The sequence below is a fragment of the Alligator sinensis genome, unplaced genomic scaffold (assembly GCF_000455745.1).
Source record: "Alligator sinensis unplaced genomic scaffold, ASM45574v1 scaffold308_1, whole genome shotgun sequence".
Classification (NCBI taxonomy): domain Eukaryota; kingdom Metazoa; phylum Chordata; order Crocodylia; family Alligatoridae; genus Alligator; species Alligator sinensis.
Window position 1 is genome coordinate 1,127,478 of NW_005842041.1, and position 22,906 is coordinate 1,150,383.

General features: G+C 43.0%; 1 protein-coding gene across 4 annotated transcripts in view; it reads right to left on the reverse strand.

Annotated features, from left to right (window-relative positions):
• DOCK8 (dedicator of cytokinesis 8) overlaps window positions 1–22,906 on the reverse strand; it is a 163,011-nt gene that overhangs the window by 6,732 nt on the left and 133,373 nt on the right. For all 4 annotated transcript variants that reach the window (XM_025202973.1, XM_025202972.1, XM_014519464.2 and 1 more), the window contains 12 exons: window positions 20,879–20,975; window positions 19,635–19,769; window positions 17,949–18,101; window positions 16,750–16,908; window positions 14,349–14,449; window positions 13,853–14,045; window positions 8,197–8,340; window positions 7,246–7,377; window positions 5,958–6,092; window positions 5,324–5,413; window positions 1,011–1,247; window positions 256–399 (listed from right to left, as the gene is read on the reverse strand). In XM_025202973.1, coding sequence (XP_025058758.1) covers window positions 256–399; window positions 1,011–1,247; window positions 5,324–5,413; window positions 5,958–6,092; window positions 7,246–7,377; window positions 8,197–8,340; window positions 13,853–14,045; window positions 14,349–14,449; window positions 16,750–16,908; window positions 17,949–18,101; window positions 19,635–19,769; window positions 20,879–20,975 — 1,720 coding nt within the window. The remainder of the gene's footprint in view (window positions 1–255; window positions 400–1,010; window positions 1,248–5,323; window positions 5,414–5,957; window positions 6,093–7,245; window positions 7,378–8,196; window positions 8,341–13,852; window positions 14,046–14,348; window positions 14,450–16,749; window positions 16,909–17,948; window positions 18,102–19,634; window positions 19,770–20,878; window positions 20,976–22,906) is intronic.

Sequence of the window (22,906 nt, forward strand, 5' to 3'; positions counted from 1 at the left end):
AATGCAGACACCCCCCCGAGGGTAAAACATCCATGTTTTTGTATATCTGAAAATTCAAAAGAAGCTTGGGTGGAGGTCTTAGTTGCTCATGCTGAGTGGCTAGTTAGCTCTGATGCGCAAAGTTTAAAAGGATCTGAGGATGCCCAGTCTGATTGGAAGTATAAGTAACAAGATCAGAGCTGTTAAATGAAAGCACACCAGGAAGAATAGGCAGAGGGTTCTGCAGAAGTGACATTGTGTAACTATTTCCTTTACCTGATTGACAGTGGCTCCAACAGAACCCTGCAGCACCATCTGCAGCATTTTAGCATCTGGTGGCTCCTGGTTGGTTGCAACAGCTAGTTCCAGTGTTTTCTTCTGCATGTCTTCAATAGCAACTTCAATTGGGGTTAAAATAAACTAATAAAATATAAAGACAAATGCATTATTCTCTGAGTAATGTATAGAGTACAGCTGTTGCAGCAATGGCAGCTGGAAGCAGTGGTTTGGGTGCTGTCAGAACCAGGAGGGATTACACCCTGAAATATCAGTCAGTCCAACCAAATTTGATCTCCAATTCTGAGCCCAGTGCAGTACTCAGTGGGCTTTGAGTAAGGCCCATATCTGCCTCTCTAGTGTCTTCACAGCTGAAATTGTCATAGTAATTCCTATTTTTTTATATACATGCTTTCTTGCTGAATAGTTCCCTCATTCCAATTCTAAATCAGGTTTAGTAAAATGACTGCTCTTTAGCAGTGGGGAGGTATACCTGTACAAAAGGAGGATTCTTTTCTGCTACTTGTAATACCTCTTGTAGATACCATCACAATTGTAAGCATGTAGGCAGGTTACATACTTTACCAACAACCAGCCAAAGAGGTACATTCTCTCCATCTACAGAATTTCTATAGATGAAGACCTCCTAACACATAGCACGGAATCTGAAAGCTTTGCCAGTGCCAGTGCTTTCAAAACCTGCCAGTCAGGGATACTGGGTCAAACTCACACTCCTTCTTCAAGATGTCCATTACCTCTTCCTTTTGAATGACATTGATCCTCGTTTTAATGTAGGGGAAAGCATGCATTGTGGTCAGGATGGTATTCCTCTTGAACTGCTCGCTCAGGTCACCGCGGGGGCGGCCATCTGGGGTGAAAGGTGTGGTGTACATGAACCGCCGGAGGTTGAAGTTCTTCTCAAAGTAGGTTATCCTGTCTTTCATCTCATACTCATCAAAATAGGGCTCCACAAATGTGATTTGTACGTAGGCCTGGGAGGAGGAAGAAGAATCATTGTTTTAATGCAAGGCAAATGGCTGTGAAATGCATGGAAAGTATGAATCACAGAGCTCAGACCAAGTTAAAAGAGTAAGAAGGCAATGTTGTTGTTTTGCTCTCACATGTAGTTGGGCCGCTCTGACCCCACCACAGCTGCAAAGACTTAACATTTATAAGAACCTTCTCACCCAGAAGCTTCACCTTCTACCTCTCCTTTTCCAACGCTGCATCAGTCCTGCTCCCTTACAGTATTCTGTCACTATCACACACTGCAGGCCCTGTTCCAGATGACTACAATGGTCCTCATCTAACTAGTCCTAAATTGTTAGTGGTCTGGCTGTCCCAGAGACTACCACTTGTTCTCTATCCTCAATACTCTGATGCCCAGTTCACCACAGTATCTGGGATCATCACAAGCTTTAATGTATTTGTCTACAGAATACCTCTGCAGTGTAGGGAAGCGTGACTATCTCCATTTTACAGGCAGGGATTTAAGGCACAGAGATGGTAACTGACTTTGCCCAAGGTCATACAGGAAGTCTGTTACAGATCAGGGGCATGAACCCAGAGCTCCCAAGTCCCAGCCTAGTGCTGCAGTGATAGGACCTGCTGTAATGGACTTTGAAATCATCACAGCAGGTAAACAAATCCTATCCATCTCACTGCTTTTTAAAGGTGTCTAATTAGTCCCTTCTGCTTCCCCACCCACAGTTAGCTTTTACATGATACCTTCCATCCTAGATCTCAAAGGGCTAATGCTTTTACTTATGGGGAGCAGAGCTGGCAGACCAGTGGCAAATCAAGGAAGAGATGAGGGCTTTTGATTCTCAGTCCTTTGCCTCAGGCTCTGAACCAGTACTACCTTCCTAGTATGTTCAGCATAAGATAGCCTGGAACAGTAAAGCATATGATACAGTGCCAGCAGTACCAATAGGAACTAGTACAACACCACTGAGGTAGTAGGGAACTCGCTGAGGGAGTGATGGAAAAAAGTTACCGTTGAAAGAGGAAGCAGCAGGCTATAGGAAAATTACTGATGGAGTTCCTCAAGGATGGCCATATGATACTTTCATTAAGGACTTTGACACAAAGGCTAGGAATGTGCCAAAATTGGCTGATGGCACAAAGCTAGGAGGCATCATCAACACCAGAAGAATTGGATTATCAGACTGAGGAAACTGAATGGTCTTGTGAACTAGAGTAATAAAGTTGGAATGAAATTCAATAGTTCAAAACACAAGGTCATGGATCCGGGGGACTGACAGCAAAAACTTTTGCTATAACTTGAGAGCTCATCATTTGTAAAGGACAGAGAAACAGAAAGGCCTGGACAATGGGCAGATCCAGGCTTTAGTAAAGGGCAAGGAGCAGGCACACCAAGGGATGACTCGCACCTCACCATCCATTGCTGTTGCCCCAGCTGACCTGGGGGCAAGGCAGGCAGAGCTGCTCCTTCCCCACTTATTCCCAGTGAACTCCACACTCTGGTGTCTCCCCACTGGCTGGGAAGGAGGAATCTGCATACTGCTGTCCCCAGCTAAGCCTAGCACTCCTTATAGCTGCAGCCTGTGGCTGGAGCAGGGCAGGAGTGGCTCTGGGGCTCCCTCTGTGCCCCTATTAGCACAGTAGCAGCAGTGAAAGGTGAGGTGGGGAGCAACTGCATTGTCACATCCTCTCTGGATCTACCCCTGGCCTGGACATCCTAGTTCAGGGGTGGGCAAAATACAGCCCGTGGGCCACATATGGCCCACCAGGCACTGTCATCTGGCCTGTGGGTGCCCACCAATGAACTATACCCTGCCCTGCCCTTCCACCCACAATGGTAGGAGTGAGGTGCTCACATATACACCCTCCTCCCCAACATACCCTATGGCACATTGCTCCCACCCTCATGGGCAGAAGGGCCCAGCCCAGCCAGCAGCAGCTTCTGGGCAGCACTGCTGCTGCTGCAGCCACTGGGGGGACCTGCTCGGCTTCCCCAGTGTCCTGCTCACTTTGGGCAGCAAGTAGGGAAGTGGCAGGGGTCGGGGCGAGCTGCAGCTGGGCTGGGGTGAGCTGCAGCTGGGCTGGGGCAGGGCATATGGGGGGCTGCGCCTGGCAGCAGTGCAGACCCTGCTCCCAGGGGGGGTCAGTGGGAGTGTGGAGCTCAGTTGGGCAGGTTGTGGGTGTGAGGGAGGGTGGGGAGAGGGTGGGGACTGCCCCCCCCCCCAGTATGGTGTGCAGCCCCTGCTACCACCAGCAGCAGCAGCTAGCAGGAGCACTCAGGGTGCTGGTGCCTGGCACAGGTGCTGGTGCTAGCACTACACATGGGGGTGGAGAAACGCAGCCTGCCTGGCCCACCTCTAGTGCAGGGGCTCTGCACAGCATGCCTGAAGCTCCCGCATTCAGCTGCCACCAAGGGAAGCCCCATGCTAAAGCCAGCTGCCTTCTTCCTCCCTGCTGTGCAGCTCCTGGGACCCCGCCAGAACTGGAGGGGAGCCCTGCCTTCTTCTTTCCTGCAGAGTCCCATGACTTCTGTGGCACGGGGTGGGGAATGAAGCTGGGTCCAGCATAGGGCTTTCCCTGGTGGTGCATGAGTGCGGGAGTTGCAGGTGTGCCATGTAGAGCCCCCACGATAGAGGTGGGCTGGGCAGGCTACACTCCTTGCACTCATGTGCAGCACTGGCTGGAGCCGCATGCCACTGGGCGCCAGCACCTGCACCAGGCACAAGCTCCCTGAGTGCTCCTGCCACCTTCTGCTGCTGGTAGTGGGGGAGTACGTGGTAGGGTCCCCACACCCCCAACCTTCTCTCACACCCCACAAACCTCACATACCCACACCCTGTCCCCCACAACCCCACACACATACACACATCCCAACACACTATGCCCCCCCACACAGCCACACCCACTTACAACCCCCCCTCAGTCCACCACACCCCCCATGCCCCACCATACACACCCCACACCCAATATAAAAAAGAGTAAGACTTTATTTTTGAGTTACTATGCAATCACCTCTACCTATAGTATGCAAACAAATCATGACAAATATTTTTTCTAATACAATTAAATAAGTTATGGTAGGTGTTTGACTTTTAGTGTATGATTTGTTTTTTTTCTGGCTCCAAGATGGCAACCCCTCCTCCCAAAAGGAGTATTTTCAGGGGGCAAGGGGAGGGACTTCCGTTGGCAAAGGTCAGGGGTTGAAGCAGGACTTCCGGTCCCAAAATGGCAACTGGGGGGCTGGGCAACTGTCCAGGGGTGGGGCTACCATGTGGCCCTGGAAAGCTCACCAAAACTTAAGTGGCCCTCTACCCAAAATAATTGCCCACCCCTATCCTAGCTATTCATGGGAGTATGAAGCACAAGCATGGTGAAGCCATGAAAGAGAAGCACATGCAATTTCAGGAGGTATAAGGAAGTATTGCCAGTAGAAATGGAAGAATTAATGCTACCGTAATGCTTCGGTGAGACACTATCTGGAATAGGGTTTTGCTTACTTATGTTCAAGAAAGATGAACTAAAATTGAAACAAGTGCAGAGGAGGTCTACGAGGATATGGGGAACGGACAGCCTATCATACGAAAGGAAAATATAAGAGCTTGACTTGTTTAACAAATCAAAGGCTGCAAGAGGATATGAGTGTTGTCCATAAATACCTAGTGATAGCAGGTGCGTAAATACAAAGGAGGAAAAATATTTAGGTTAAAGGACAACGTTGGCTTAAGAACAAAGGGGTATAAATTGGCCAAGAATAAACAAACTGAAAATTAAAAGGTTTCTACTACCAGGGAGTGAGGTCGTAGAAGAGCTTCCCACAGAATAGTAGTGGCTTAATCCCAACTACTTTTTAGATAGAGCTTATTCAGTTTATGAAAGAGTTTATATGATGGTAGAGGACTATTCTCCAAGACTAGGAAGTCCGATCCTATCTTGTGTTCTTAAGTACAGGTCTGTGTATCTCACTTTTTCTCATTTATTCGCATGGCCTAATGTAAAATTCTCACACAAAGGTCTCCACTGACTCCTTTTCTTCAGTTGCTCTGTTCAGTTATCCTGATACAGCTGTGGTTAATATATTCCATACCTTATTGGGATCCAGCTTCCTTTTGTCTACAGGAGCGGAGTCTTTAATCACTTCCACTGCATCCTCCCCAAAGCACTGACCATAAAATCCCTGAAAAGGAAACAGAACTATTCAGGGGTGTGTTTACTTTTTTTTAAATGCAATGCAAATCAGCTCTGCTTCTCGGAAAAAAAGATACATTGCGCTAAAGATTAAGACTGGCAGAGCCTAATACATCTTATAGATGCCTCCCCATGTGAATGACTAAGAAAAAGGCAGAGCTCCAGCTAAGAGCAAAAAGAAGAATTTGTTATTGTTGCCTCAAGCAGAAGTTCAAAGAAGTTCAACCCACCATTTAGGTACACTCAGACACTTGAATTATTGAATACCTTATACATACAGAGACTCTACCCAATGTAAGTGACACGGCGTCAGGGTAATGAAAACTGACATCATCTCATCCTCCTGTAAAAGGGAGCTGTGTTCCAAACTAATAGTTATAAAGAGAGAATAATCTCTGACATAAATCAATTTATAATAGACTTCTACATATTAGTACTTCCTATAGCTGCTGTGCTGTGGCTTTTTTATTCATTGCAAAGTTTTCTTAGCATGACACAAAGCAGGGAATTTTATGAAATAGGATCTTTTTTACCTCCAGTCTGTGAGAAATCTCAGGAAGTTTGGTAATTGCAGGCTCCTTATAAACAAATTCCAGTTCATCCAAGTCCCCAAATTTGGATCCATAGAAACCAACGCGGAAGTAAGTTCCAAACATTCGCTTTTGGCCCTGATTGATAAAGATAAAAAGAAAGAAATTAAAGTGAGTTTTTCTTCTCATAAATATAATCCCATTTTGATGTCTTATTTAACTCTAATTTAGATTTGAGAAACGGCACTGACTTCCTGCTCACCCAGATTTCAGAGCAGAATTTGGTCTTATATATCATCATAGTATTTGAAATAGCCTAAGATGGTCTCTTATTAGAACTGTGAATTTATGAAGATATATATTTAAAAGACACTATGTCTATGTCCAGATGAGTGCAGCCATGCAGTCTGTGGTGCTGCAGACATCTGAGGTGCCACATACTGCACATTCAGCTGTTCTTTGCACTGCATGGGAGCAGCCCAGGGTTTTTTGTGATCCCTGGATATCCAGTGGTCAAAAAACCTGTGCAAAAAAAAAAAAAAAGGCAAAGCGGCATATGTGTGGACAACATCCATTGTTCAGCACCAGAGCCTGGCTGGCTGGAGCTGTAGTGCAGCTGCCAGCCAAGCTCACAGTGTCAGGATCACCACTGCTACAGACCAAGGAGGTCCCCAGGACCCCAGGTAAGGCTGCTGGGGCCAGCCCAGTGCTGGTCCCAGCCACCCCCTAGCCACACGCCAGAGTGCACGTGGATGCAAGTGTTCCCCAGGGACAACTAGCAGTAGCACAAGGTGCGCTGCTGCTAGCTGACTGCGGGGAATCAAATGTCCTCGCTTGTCTGGGCCTGGCCTATTAGGTCAAATTTGGATCAATTCCTATAATTCTTCCATAAAAATAAAACCAAACCCTGAGATGGTAGTAATATGGAGGAGCAGGGAAGTGGGGTGATTTGTTTTAAACATATGTGACTGAATGGAAAGCTGCATACAATCATTTGGCCTAAATTTGATTTGCGATTTTTATTTAACCTAACTGTCTCTAGTTCAACAGTTTTTAAAAAACTTTCTTTCTATACAGGTGATATAGAATTCCCTCCCATGTCTCCATATTTTTTCTGGTTTATTATGTGTCTTTTAATTGTAGAACACATCGCATGTAATCAGAAACAGATGGAGGTTTGGATTAGAAGAAGGAAACAGACCTATTTGCTATGTCTGGCTTTATTGCTCATAAACAAATACTGCAGCCAAGCAACATGACTTGCTGGACGAGAAGCAGCACCCACAGGTACCTTGTTTATAATACTGTCAAAGGCTCTCTGCAGCTTGCTGTGAGTAGAGGTGAGCTTCCTGAAGTCTCGATGCGCTTCCAAGATGGGGATGACAATTTTGTAGACCTCATTCACGGTTTCATACAATCCCCCCTTGTTGAGAGGGAATAAAGAAAGAAATGTGAGTTCTCATCACCATGAGAGATTGAATCTTCAACTCCAGGTATTGTAGGACAGGATTTTTTTTATAAGCTCATTTCTATCTGATCCGATGCCTGTTTTAAGTTTCTCAAAAATAATAAAGGTCATTAGGAGCTTATAGCATCTGAATCTAGGGGCAATTGGAGCTAAAACTCATAACATAATTTAGCACTGAGCCTTAATACTCTTACTGCTGCATAATGGCTGACTTGCATGGATTTTTGACTGTGTGACTCCTCTTAAAATAAACTGTGACGCTGAAGTTCAGATGTCCCCTATTCATAACCTATGAGCAATACCTACATGGTTTCTAGGGCCAACAGTTTATGCACAAATCCAAAGGTCTTTCTCAAGTTTACATCAAGACAGTGCTCAGACAGCTTGGTTCACTCCTGCTGCACATGAAATTACAAGCCCATACCAGTGGGGAGTGTGCTTGTAGTGGGGAAGCAGCAACACCAGCTGCCTGCAACCTACCTTCTAAAAGTGGGCACAGATACAACTAGAGCTAGCATAAGAAGGGGACACAGCAAACCTTGGACAAGCAGAGCCAGGTCAACAGCCCACCCTGGGAAGGGTCCTATGGAGCCCTGGCTGAGCATTGGCTCTCTTTTCCTTGCTGTGCATCTATCCCACCCTCTGGAGCCTCTCACAAGAATGTGAGGTAGGAGTGAGTCTAGCTCAATAGTCAAAATCTTCCCTGGTATAACTTCTTGCTCTTCAATGCAGTTCTAAAAGTGTTTCTTTGGCCCGACCTCCCCATTCACTCACCGTGCTAAAGAGCTCTGCAGCTTGTTCCAATAGTCCCACTAAGCCACTCTCTGAGAAATACCTCCCAGAGCATATCCCATCTTCATCGGGGGACAAAATATCATCTGAAATGGCAGACTCCTCCAGCACATTGGAGGAAATATTCTGAAATAAATGAGAGCAGAAAGCCACCGGGCTATCACGAAGGTTCAGTCAGGGACCGATTCAGCATGTTAAGCACAACAAAGATAACACTGGAGTGCAGCTAGAGGATTCAAGAAGCTTTCATAATATAAATCACAGCCAGTGGAGACGATCACAAAACTGAGTGAATCAGCTATTAGGTAAAAGCGCCAAAAAGCCGTGCTGAAGCACCCACTCTCTCTAGACACTATAGAGCTGGGTCAAACTAATGTGCCACTTCTTCTGGTAAAATGTGTGCTTTTTTCATGTCTGTTGGCAACCTATATGTAAGTGCCCACGCAAAAATCCATCTGAAGACACTCCAGTAATTTTCAATAGCAAGTTTTAAAATCTGTCAATAAAAATTACCTAACTTGGGGTCTCATTGTTATCGTGAAGTAGCAAGTAAAATCCATCTCAGCTGCAGATAAATGCCAGCAGGCTGACAATTTGATTTCTGAAAGATGTTATTTCTAAAATGGTGGAGACATTGAGTACCACTACTAACTTTGAAAAAAGAGCCATCATCTCACATCAGAAGCTGTGTGGAATTTCTATATTCTGGGATACATTTTACATTCTACAGCTTTCTGGAGGCAATTTTATCACTTAGTGGGTTAAATTCATTCAGTGTTACGTACCAGGACTAGGCCTAGTTATCACTTCAGCTTCACCTAAAAGTTAAAGGGGAGGAACAGAATAGCTTATATGGGATTTGGGAATAGGTCTATAGTACAGTCAGTGTAACTGCTGTACACATAGACATATCCTTGCTAGCTAGCTATTTAGCTAGTTTGGGTACCAATATCAGAGAAGAGATAAACGTCAGTGTGGTCTAGCCTATAGACTGTGCTGAATTCCATTCTGTACTTCACATTTATTTATATGAAATATTGTAGCTTTTAGAAGCTATAACCAGGGTTCACAACTGGATTCACAGCCTCAGAGAACAGCAGAAAGATAATCTTTGCTCCAAAGAGGTTACAATTTAGCTAACAGCTGCACTGTGGTTTTCATCCCAGGAACCTAAGCATTTCCACACGATGGTTAGAACTGGGAGTTTTGCTGCCTTTTATGAGCTCTTTTTGTGACAAAGGTAAGAGAATTCTGAGCAGTGATTTATCTGGAACAGGAAGCCAAGGAAATTGCAGCCACCAATTTATCTGTTCTTTGGCTCTAAATTTTCAATAACTTTCCAGAAAGAAAAACAAACAAACCCCTTCCTGGTTTCAACTGTCTAAGAACTGCAGCATCCGAGTCCTATCTTTACTATATATTTCTCAGGTTTGTGTTGTCTTTTGCTAAATCCCTGTAGGACGCATCCCATTTACCTAGGTCTATAGCTTTTGCTTTGGTCTGAAAGAATTTTGTGCATCTTCCCCACCTGCTGTATCTAGGAATTTCAGATTTTTCCAAATATATTATCATGGAGGCAGAAGTTTGGGTAACTGTATCCAGTTCCATAGCTGGAATATAAACTACAGAATCCCAGACTTCCTGAGATCACAGGACCCTAATAATTATTTAGGCTGAGAATAAAACTGGTAATTTTGTAGAGGATCTGAGTTAAATCATATAACCTCTCATTAGTATAATCTCCCATCTTTAAAATGAGGATAATGGAATCACTTTCGTACATAAATATTTATATGCCGTTACCTTTTTATAGACCCTTCCATCCAACAGTTCAAAGCACAAATAAACATTCATTAAATAAAGCCCTGGAGCAGAGAAGTATTATCTGATCAATTTTACAATTGAAAAGGAGAAAAGGAGATGTCCTCTGAGAAGTTCAGGGACTGACTTGCTCAGGGTCACACAAAACCCAGACAGACAGACCAGTTTAGTTTCTTACTCACAAGATTATCTCAACCTTACGTCAGTGGTGTTGCAAATCTTGAGTAACATTTGTAAAACACTTGAGCCTTGTATGAAAGGTTTTGTAAAAGCACAAAGTATTACTGTAGTTAATCATTATTACTGAACAAGCTGAAGTCCCGGTTATATTCTCAGGTAAACAGCTATGTAATAGAGAGGGGTTTTTTTATGAGGGTGGAGAAGGGAAAGATGCTAAAGTTTGTCATAATCTTTCTTCTACAGAGCAATGTGTATACATGCAAATCTTTTGACAAGACAGGCAGATTCAATTGGGATGCTTGTCGACATTATTTAGATTTGATAAGCCTAATTAATTCTACCCCAGTAAATGAGACATGATTTCATACCAAATGACTGCACCCACACAGGCATCCATACCAAGATAAGGGATCAACTTTCCTAGACAATGGTAGAAATCCTAGACTGGACTGTCTTCTTTTAGCGCACAGAAGAGGTAGGCAGATTATTCAAAAAAATGAAATCAAGTTATATGTTAGGGAGAGCAAACATCAATAGGAGAAGAGTTCTTTACGTTTGGATTATTTTCTATACGCTTCAGTCAATTCATAAACATGAGCTGCAAGTGGGCAAGGTGATTTGCCTGCCATGTTTTGTTGCTGCTATAATAATTCAGCTAAAAGGTTTATATATAAGAGAGATAATATATCTCAGATTGGAACTATTCATTCAGCAATATTATTAACTTTTATTCTGAAGCATCCCAAATTTAATTTAAAAATTAGATATATATTGGAAGTAAACATACTTCCTTCTAGCCTAGAACACAGCATTTAGTTGCTAACTGGGTGTATCTACATGAGACACTTTATGGTGTAGCAAACTAATCTGCTGCACAGAAAAGCATCACCATTTACACATGCATACAATTAGGGTGCAATAGACTAATTTACTGTGCTACCAGATAGTCCCACCAAAGACAAGTGGCATCCGGCACTGCAGTAAATTACTGCGCTTAAACACATAGGTAGATGGAGATGTCAGGATTAGTTTACTCTGGCTCAAACTGAGCTGGAGTATATTCAGTTGCATTAACTGCATGTGTATAGATGTACCCACAAACTACAGCAAGCAGTGCAGGAAGTGAAGCTATATGGCCTAAATCATTACCTCCAAATAATCTAGGTTAATTGGTTTGGACTAGTGCCATGTAGCTGAACCTTCAGTTGCCCAAAGTAACTAGAATAATACCAATACATAAGAACTACATAAAACATTCATAGTTTCATAGTTGGTAGGGTCGGAAGGGACCTGAGCAGATCATCAAGTCCGACCCCCTGCCATGGGCAGGAAAGAATGCTGGGGTCAAACGACCCCGGCTAGGTGATTGTCTAGCCTCCTCCTTTTGAAGACCCCCAAGGTTGGAGCGAGCACCACTTCTCTTGGAAGTTGGTTCCAGATCCTAGCCGCCCTGACTGTGAAGTTGCGCCTCTTGATATCTAGCCTGAACCTACTCTTGATCAACTTGTGGCTGTTATTCCTAGTTACTCCTGGTAGTGCTTGGAGGAACAGGGACTGTCCCGTTCCTCGCAGGTCCCCCCATGGTAAGTTTATAGACAGCCACCAGATCCCCCTTCAGCCTTCTCTTGTGGAGGCTGAACAGGTTCAGGTCCTGTAGCTTCTCCTCGTAGGGTCTGCCCTGCTGCCCCCTGATCATGCGGGTGGCCCTCCTCTGGACCCTCTCGATGCTGGCCTCATCCCTCCTGAAGTGCAGCACCCAGAACTGGATGCAGTACTCCAACTGCGGCCTGACCAATGTTGCATACAGGGGGAGGATCACCTCCTTGGACCTGCTCGTGATGCATCTGTGGATGCATGACAAGGTGCGGTTAGCCTTACTGACCACATCCTCACACTGTTGGCCCATGTTCATTTTAGAATCGATAATGACTCCAAGATCCTTTTCTGCCTCTGTGCTGGCAAGAAGGGAGTTCCCCAGGCTGTAGGTATGCTGCTGGTTCTTCCTTGCCAGGTGCAGCACCTTGCACTTGTCAGTGTTGAAACCCATCCTGTTCTCATCCGCCCACCCCTGTAACCTGTCTAGATCTAGTTGCAGCCTGCCTCTCCCTTCTAGCGTGCCCACATCCCCCCCACATCTTAGTGTCATCTGCGAATTTGAACAGGGTGCTTTTCACCCCCTTGTCCAAGTCACTGATGAAGATGTTAAACAGTGCGGGCTGGAGAACTGAGCCCTGGGGGACCCCACTGCCCACATCCCTCCAGGTCAAAAAATGACCCATCCACCACCACTCTCTGGGTGCAGCCCTCAAGCCAGTTTGCGACCAATCTGACTGTGTAGGCACTGATGCCACAGTCGCCTAATTTTTTAATGAGAATGGGGTGAGTGACACTGCTGAAGGCCTTCCCAAAGTCCAGAAAGACTACGTCCACTGCGACACCTGGAGATACAGATGACTCTAGGAATTGGGAATGGCATGAGAGAAAATGAATTCATAGGAGAAATTTGATTAGCTATGGTGTGTGCCAGATTGTGAGCATCTAGGCTAACCCAAACAGCATGGTTTAAAAAATAGTGACAACACTATTAAAGCTAACATACATATATGAAATGGAAAAACAGGAAAAATTGAAGGCAATGAATATAAGTTAGAAATAAGGGAATCAGAAGGAGCTAATAAAAAGACAGTAAAAGAGGTATTTACGTAGAATAGGAAAAAAATTGAGTTCTAGTAGTGCCATTGATACAGTACTGTTATCTTCATATTGAGGGACTGCTGATTACGATTGATACAGTACCAGATGGACCATGCAGAATTCTTAAAAATGCAGAAAGGCAAAAGCATTCAATAAATATTTCTGTTTTGGATATGGGGGAAGGGGGGGGAAATGGATGATGTATTTATACACGAGGCCAATGAAACTATTCATTTCACCAATATTTAAGGAGAATGTGAAAAAGAAGATACTGAAGTTAGACATTTTTAAATCAGCCGATTGAGATAATTTGCATCACGAGTTTTAAAAGAGCTGATCAAGGAGACAACATCAGTTAATGCTGATTATCAGAGGACTTGAAAAAGTATACTACAGTGGCAATATCTTTAAAAAGGTACACAAAATGACTTTGCATACTATATGCTTGTCAGCTATCGGCTATAATTCCAGACCAAAAAAATGGAACAGCTGATATAAGACTTCAATTAAAGAAAGATAATAGAATTAATTTTGACTGATTCAGATGTATGGAAAAATGGTCCCATTAAGTTATTTTTAGAATATAAAATCATATGTTAGAATATTGCAAATTTGATTGATAAAATTAAGAAAATAAACAAACAAATACACAATAATAATATAATGTAATATAATTAGGTTTCTGTGAGGTATTTGACTCAGTATTGCAATACTATTTATATTAATGAACTAAAATGATATAAAGCTAATATAGCACATACTAAATTGATCAAACACTAACTTACAGGCCCTAGAATAAAATTATAAGATAAGGAATCTTCATCAAACAGATATATATCTTGGAGGCCCACAGGGCCTTGACCTGGTGCTATATAACATACAGTAACCAATCACTTGGAGAAAAACATAAAATAAGTCTGCACAGCTACGAATTATATCCTACCTGAAAGCTGACACTACCCACTGGCAGGTACTTGCGATCCTCCAGCATGCTCAGGTATTCGGCAACCAGAGCTGCAGCGTGGACCAAGCACATAGCAGCCTCTGTGTAGCACTTCTTCTTGGTGTGTTTTTCTGCCATGTTCTGTAGCCAGGTCAATCTCAAATCAGGGGAAGTCTGATACCCTTTAGCAATTCTAACAAAAACAGGTTTAGAATAGATTTGAGGAGACATTTGAAAAGGGGAGAGCCCCCACTCCTAAACCTAACATCCTCCATAATTGCTTACAAATTGCCTTATGCATAAACAGTGAAATTAAAACCCTTGTTTATAAAAATCATACCCAAATGACTCCTGCAATTTGTATGTTAGATCATAAATAGGTATTGTACTGGGCACCTGGAGAGCTTCTCAGTAAAGACATGTTCGGCAGAGACTCAAAGGCCTTTGTGTTTGCTTCCTTTTGAAATGGTTCAGCAACAGTATTAAGAGGGTTCACCTGTACATGAGATCCATGAGCATTTCTGGGTCTTCCTGGAACTCCCTCATTTTCACTGTATCTGATAAGATGCTGTTCAAATTACATAGCAGCTCCTCTACCTGAATAAAAATAAATGTTGACACACATTTTTCCGGTCTTGGATTTTTTTGTTTGTTTTTTTTACTTCCATTAAAAAAATGTCAGCACATGATTTACAAGACTGACAGACCCATTACTGTAGCATTAATGCTGTAGCATTAATTTACAATACGGAAGAGTCATAATTATCACAATGCACGTGCTTCCACGCTAACTTAGAGAAGTTGTGGAATCTCTATCCCTGGAAACTTTTAAGAGCAGGTTAAGGGCAGAGGGTCCACCCTTGAGCAGGGGAGGGGTTGGACTAAATGACTTTATGAAGCCCTTTCCACAAATATTTTCTGTGATTTTAAATCATATTTAAGCAATTGATAAAGGGACCAGTCACAAAACAAGATTGATGAACTCAGAGAAACCCAGGTTTTTTTGTTCATTGATTTAAAAATGTTTAGATCCACATTGGAGTCCAACTTCTGGTTCAGAAAAATCTGTTAAGCAGATGTGCCGGCGATTCTTCAGTACCAGATATTGCCCAATGGGTAACCCAGCTAAATCCTTCACTGTCAAACATGGTTTTGGTGTCATGGATGCAGTCTCTTTATGAAATGAAAAGGAATAGTGGGAGGGGAAGCATTTTAAAATCTTGTTTTGATAACACAGAATGTGACAAAGTACCAGTTTCTCATGATGCTTAGGAAATCATCTTGCTTTATAAGATGGAATGACAAGATGAATTAAATTAACCAACAAAGGTGCCTGTAGATATGTGGGGTGCCTGCTCTGACACACTGTAGTTACAGCACATCAGAGCAGACTCATTTAATTGAGTCTGCTGGAGTGTGCTAATTAGCATGCTCCAGCAGCCTTGGTGTCTTGTGCATTCAGCATCCCCGCACTTCAAAATGGTGGCGGGGGCGCTTTAACTAAAGTTAATCAAATAAGCTTTAGTTAAAGCACCCCTGCCACAATTTTGAAGTGCAGCATGTTGAATACATGAGACGCTGTGGGTGCTTTAATTACAGTGGTTCCCAAGAGCTGTTCTAAGTAAAGCACCTGCCTATCTCAAGAGCATGTGTAAAGACATCCCAAATGTGCCAAACTGTGAGGGTATATATGCCAGCCCAAGTGACCAGAAACAGTGAGAAATGCCACCTTTACTTTCTATATAAAAGGACTTTAATATTTTTAAAAAGATTTTTTTGGGCAGTGGCAAGCATTGTCTGCGACTCATGGCTGCACAAAATGTAACTATCCTCATCACATACTTCTTACAGCATTGCTTTTAAAAACAAGGTACGTGTGTGTGTGTGTGTGTGTGTGTGTGCGCGCGCGCGCGTGTGCCCTGGGTATAGGTATCTGTGCATGTGCAGGCATGTGAAACTTTATCAGCTTTGTTTTTGGAGTACAGGGAGGAGGGGAAGAAAGGGGTTATGTTATCATGGTACAGCTGATTTGAAAACATCACGAGCCAAATGCTAGCCCTACATTACCCATACATGCAGCTCATAGTAGATTCAAGTGAAATTATTTGCACATGGTTAAGAAAATCATCCTATGCCATTTTATTTTCCCACAGACATATGGAACACCTACATACAGGTGCTCATATAATGCTTATTCTGTAGGCATGTGTGCTCAGCTTCAGCCCCAGATTGTAAGGCCCCTGCCTTGCAGCCTGGGTAACAAGGTCAGCGGTGTAAGGCCCAGCTTCCCTTATAAGTGTGTAAGCCTCACTTATAAACTAATGAAGGCCAGCTGACCTGAGCCTTTTCCCTCCAACTGATTCTGGGGATGCTTTTAAAGAACTCTTCCAGTACCTGAGCCTTACTGCACAACTTCTTGGTCTCCCATCCCTGACTAGTTCCTGTCCTGCAACTTCTCTAGCTTTCTTGGATCTTGACCCTGCATTTGGCTTGCTCCTGGATTTTAGCACTGGATTTCCATGCAGATCTGCTTCCTGACCTGGATTTCACTCTGTTCTTGGACCTCGCCCTGTGGATTGTCCCTCAGATCTGGTAACTAGGCCTCTGATTCTCACATCCTGACCCTGGCTTGGCATTTGGTTCCTGACTCTCAGCTTCTGACTGCTACCCCTGCAATTCTGTACCCACTGGGCTGTATATCCTGGTGGACCGTGATACAGACCTCCTAGATATTACAAGAATTTCATATGCATAACTTGGTATTAAAATAGAAGCAAGCCCAAGTATTCATCTCTTTATTTTCAACACTTAGGAATGCTCAGCTCTACAGTCTGGCTTGTCCCCACTCCCATATGAAAGGTCCTGAAGCTAGCATCAGAAATCACAAAAGTACTAACCTGGGCTGGAAATAGAGTTGACTGCATGTCTGCATCTTCCTCTGCATATGCCAGGATGGTTCGTAAGGATCTCCTCAGATATTCCTCATTGAAGTCAGATGACTTACCAACCAGAGAAGCCAGAGACATGGTCACTTGCATCTTTACTCTTGCAAAGTTCTTTATAAAAGGAAAAACACCAAAGAAGAAGGCTTTATGAATTCAAACATATTTGTTTTCCATAGGTTTCTGTTTACTTAGGTGCTTGCAGGATGTAAATCAACTTTTTTCCTCTTTGCTTAAACAAAGAAGGCCAAAGTCACCCCTGGGACCAGTGGCCATCGCTCTAAAGTCAACACAGTTGTACCTGTTTATGCCAGGTGTCAATGTGGCCCAGTAATTAATTTGTAAATGGATGCCTTAGGGAAGGCTGCATCTTGGATTTTAAATCCCTGCAGGATATAAGGGGATCCAAAAGGAAGTATTGGCCTGAGGAACAGCACTTGATGCTCAGAAGCTTATCAAACAGCTCTCCCAACTATACAGTTGGTCCAGTAAAGATATCACAGAAAATACTTGCCCCTCACATATGGTATGCTTATTCATAAGTGCTGACCAAATAAACATCTAGTTTTATACTGTGTATTGACATTTTATGGGGCCAAGGGCCAAACTGTACTGTCATACCAATACCAATCTGCATGAGTTTCATTCCAGCCCAGGACATTATTCCATATTTACATCAGTGAGACTGAGAGGAGAAATGGGGGCCCAGTCTGTGTAGAAGCTGCAATAATTCTTACACTGGGTTAAGAGCACTTAAGAAAAGATAGTGAAGTAACAATGTTGTTTATGGGGGTTTTTTTTGGTTCATTTGTGCAAGAGATCTTCTAAAATGTAGGCATCTTTTATTTAAGCCAGTTCATTACTGACATGTAGTATTTTCTCAAATGAAACAGGAGTAACCAACTATTTCAAACTCCTTGCCACAACCTGCTTTCCCCCTGCCACTTTCCTTCCCTAGTTAAAAATTCACATAACACCACAACAGTTGGCTGTTGATATCTGCATGTTTTCAATTCATTGTCAGTTTCCATACTGATTTTAAATGAAAATATGGAAACTATAAAGTGGGTCTGCTCTGATGCGCTGTAACTACAGTGTGTCAGAGCAGACACCCCACATATCTACAGGTACCTTTGTTCTAAATAAAATCTTACATTAGCAGAGCTGAAACTGTATCTCGTCAAGAGGTAAAGTGTTGCACAGGCTTGAGTACGAGTGACCTCTATGCTGCTGCTGCAGTGATGTAGAAGTCGTTGGCACAGGTCAGCACATTGTTCCACTTCCTCTTCAAACAGGAAATCTCCAAACTAAGGGAGGCAGAGAAGACACTAGTATTATTGCCAATCCCAAGCATTCAGGCATTGTACTTGTGAGAGTAGATTAAAAATGATAAGACATTTTTGGCTCTTTTGATAAGAGTTCTGCTTTCTAAACCTTCATGGTTCACATTTTCAAGATTTTCCCTTTAACTCCTGTCCCCTGGAAATGTTCTTTCTACCACAATGAGCTACACTATTTAATTGTCCTAAAACATTTCCATTGCTGACCTCCCATCCAGCTTTCATTCCTGATCCTATTCCAAATTTTAGTTTTATGCAAGTTTTAATTTTAGAGATACAAATTATTATGGCTTCAGTCCAAGCCTATCAACACCTATGTTCCAAGGAACTTTTAAACAGAATGCCGATGGAGTCACATATATTGTACGTGCATAGATAAAAACCAAGATGTACATCCAACAAACACATGCCATTATCTCTTATTGTAAAACCTTGTATAACCAGTTCTCAACCTCAGCCCTTTCTTCAGTGTCATCTTGCTGTTTACACTGCACACTGGTTGACAAAGTCCCATCATTTTTACTCATTTATAGAACAGCATACACCTCCCTGTGGTACAATACAAATTATTTGAACAGTTGTTTCATAAAATATAGTACCAACTCCCTTTAATTGGAAGACAGATTCAAATGATTTTACAAAGCATTCATTATTATAAATTATTTTGATTGGAAGTTAGCTTTAAAAAATAATGTACAATGAGACTTTACTTATGAACTTCATACCTATTTGGAGAACAACCCAATAATTTAGTTTGTCAGGTAATCTACACTTAATGGGAAATGGCCATAATGAACAGGATACTCCTGTCCTTTTTGTGTGTGTTTTTGGATATTTTCAAGGATTTTTCACTTCTGCATTTGGAGTGGAAACACTCCTTCAAATAAAGATCCACACACTACGAAATGCTAAACAATTTCCTAATGAGGCCTCTCCCCCAAACCCCTATATTAAAAGTTGAAAACAGATCTGCTATGACTTATATTATTAAGATATTGGCTAAATGCTGCCTGGAAATCTATCAAATCTATCAATGTCAGTGGAAATATGCTGGTGAAAAACAAATGGATAATTTGGCCTAGCATTTAGACAGAATGAAAGTACTAATATAAATTTAATTAATAGAAACCCTCCATGGTCTGAAGAATGTCTTGCATTCAAAAACTTGTCTATCCCAACTATATAGTTCATCCAATAAAAGATATCATCCTAAGAAATCCTTGCCTCTCACATTAAGAGACTAACATCACATCTCATTTACAGTATAACAGTTTAAATCTGGAAGAATCCCAATGTCTTAAAAGGAGTTGATATTTTTAAACCATGGATGAAACGATTTTCACACAGTAATGAACTAATACACATGTACCGGTGTGTCTGTGCATGAAACCTGTTTTGATGGATGCAAATGTAAATATTTATTGCACTTAGAGATCTGCTCTAAAAATTGCCTAATGTCTTAACTAGAAATACGAAAACGTAAGCCTGTCAAGAGTTTACCTTGGCAATGAGTGCTCTGAGTGTAGCGAAGCAATGTGTTAGGTAAGTGGTGCTCTGATCACAGCCGAGAGAGTTTACCAGGACCTTCAGTACTCCTCCCAAAAGGTTCTCTCTACAGTCCACAGCAGAACTTGCCTACATACAGAAAAGAGTAATAAATTGAACAGAGGAATCCCATAATAAACTTGCCCATAAGTATGGAGATTTTACTTCTTTCATCAAGACGACCCTTCTAGGCTGCAAACAAAGTGACATTTGAAATCTCAGGGTTTTTCCTCATTCTTGAGTGTGTGCTTACTCTCATGTTACCACAACATTGGAAAGATTTCTATTGGAGTCACTTCTTATGGGTTAGTGGCTCAGCAGGGAAGAGGAAACCCTTCATGTGCCTTGAATCCCTGCAATTTATTTTTAATTTAGTTTATTCCTGTACCTATCCTCAGAGGACCATATTTTTTAGATCTTCCTTCTGTTTGGGTCTTTATGCTTCTTTAAAGGTCTATACAGGAGCCTTCAGTACATCGTTTTTCTACTGTCAAGAGTTAAAGAGCAGTATAAGTTACTCTCTCTCTGTGTTGGCAGTGAGGTCATAGCCTATCACATAAATAAAAACCTCAGAACCAGGGGGCCAATCTTCAACTGATATTAACTGTCACAGATCCACTAACTTTGACTGACCTTTGACTTTACCCTGGGAGGTAAAACAGGTTCTGCAAGTTTCTCCCCGCAAGCAGGTGTTTTTGCCAATATGCCCTCATGCAGGTAGAGGGGTACCATGGACCAGAGTGGTGTGTAGGGTTAAACTCTAAATTCAGATGTCTTACATGACAATGCAGAACATTTCCACAAGAGCAGCAGGCCAGTCCCATTTTGTTACCCAATACAAATCAATACTGTCCTTTCCCCTTCCAGCCTCAAAACAGGACTGACAACCCCCTGTATCCTGAGAAGTTAACTGAGATTGGATTTCAAGTACAGTTATGTAGAAATGGGGCCAAATTCTCTTCTCTGTTACACTGGTGAAAGCTCAATGAGTGAAAGGGGCTTACAACAACAGTGTAATAAAATGGCATATTTGTCCTTTTCTCTTCTTAAAAACAGAGATCATTAAAGATCCTTTTTATTAATTGTGAATGTTAAGATTCCTTTTTTTTTAGTTAAAATATGTACTGCTTAAGAAGCAGAAAAATGCATCTTTTTCCCTTTTAGAGAGGTTGATGCAGAGCCAGCTGTGGAGTTCTCACCTGGATGATGTTCTCTTGCATATCTAAGATGATCAAATTAGCTTCTGTAGCCAGATTTCCACTGATCAGAGCTTCTTGATCGAGCTCAGCTTTCGTTCTGTGAAAAGAAGCACTCCTCATTATTTGGATGACAACCAGTTGTATCAACTAAAGGCAGAGTTAAAAATGACTGAATCCTGAATGTTCCCACAGGGATGGGTAATAGCAATCTCATTCAAGGGCATTTCCCAAGGACCATTAGATTTACTGGGAGGAGCTGATATACTAGATGAGTGGTGCCCAACTGTTTTGCCCAGCAGGCTGGATTGGATGGGCTGTGCCCAGTCCATCTGTGGGACAGAACCAGCTGGTGGTCCTGATCCAGCACCCAGGGAGGCCCAGACCCATGGGAGGAAGGGGGCTTGATCCAGCTCTTACCCAGCCCTGTAGTGGGGGAAAGCGTCATGGCCCAATTTTGCAGGGCAAAGGGGCATGGCCCAGCACCGGTGCAAGCTGTATAGAGGGAAGGAGGCCTAGCCTGGCCTGGGCCCAATGCAGCCACATGGGGTAGAGGTGGCATGGCCTGGTCCCACAGGGAGATGCAGTGTGGCCCAGTCCCAAACCGGCTATGCGGAGGGAAGGGGGCATGCTCCAGCTCGCATCTAGCTCTGCATGACTTGGGAATTTGGCTGTGGGGAGAGGTGGCAGTATTAACTGCCACTGCTTCCCCACTTCTAAATCTTCTGACCCATGGGGAGACCTGTGGGTTGGATGCCCTGGCTCCATGGGCTGGCGGTTGAGCAGCCCTGCACTAGATCTTAAATCCTCAGGAAATGTACTACAGGTGGGCTTCTACATATTGTTAATAGCCGATTGCCGTTACCATTGGCATAATAATAATGAACAATATTTATAAAGTGACACCTATGCCTCAACATGCCCACAAAGTGACATGCTACAGCCTCAAACCAGGGACCTTGGTCCAACTAGCACAGCCTCTCATCCTGGCCTGCTACCTAACAGCTAGCCACCCATGTCAGTCGAGGCTGTCCTGAAGCCTTGAGGAGAGTTTAGCCCTCCACCCACTCACTGGCACTGGAGTGGCTGGCCAGAGTCAGCTGAACCTCCACTTCCCTCATATAAATGTTTGACCCAGAATATGATTTGTCTGGGTAACAGGACTTAATCTGATCCCAGACTGCCTCGCTGTTCCCTCAGGCTTGTATTCTGACTCCACTCTTGGCCTGATTTTGTCTTTTGACTTGCTTTGATCTCTGACTCCACTCTCTTCCTGATCCCCCAGCTTCTTGACTCAGCCTCTTCCTAGACCCTATTCTCAGACTGATCTCCTGGCTTCCTGACTTGGCTTGCCCCTGGAATCTGCTTGTTCCTCCCAACCCAGGTTGGCATCTTGATCCCCAAGTGGCTCCAGACTTGGATGCCCATGACCCAGTGTGACAAAGCTGCTCAAGGAGCTGTACAATAAACATCTGAAAGCATACACTGCAGTGATACACCCAGAATAGAGTTATGATAAAAGTAATCCCTTATAAAAATCTGTAAGAAAAGAATAGAGAAGACAGCCATAAGGAAGGGGGAAAATATTGCTGATCCCAGAATATTTTTGCTGCATAAAAGCAGAATTTAGGACAGACTGAAATAGGTGAAAAAGGGGCAGCAAATTCCAGAGCTATGGATCCAGTGCAGCCAAGACAATGACCATTTGATGCGAGAAGGAATAGTGGCTTTTCTAAAACCCAAACCTGTATCAAGACCAGGCTTAAGGAAGAAGCCTGGAATAGAGGCCTTCTGCACCTCTCAGCAGAGGTGATGCATGATATTGAGCTTGATACATGATTTGTAACAAGAAATTTATTCAATAAAGTTCATCATCTATTTGCTGATTCTGTACAACTCATGAATACACCATCATTTGCTTAAATATATTAATGATGCAAAATTCAACTACAAAAGCGGGGGGGAAAAAAGCATTTGCAGATAATTCCTGGGTTCCTATATATGTGCAAACTGTCACTTGTAAGTATTCAG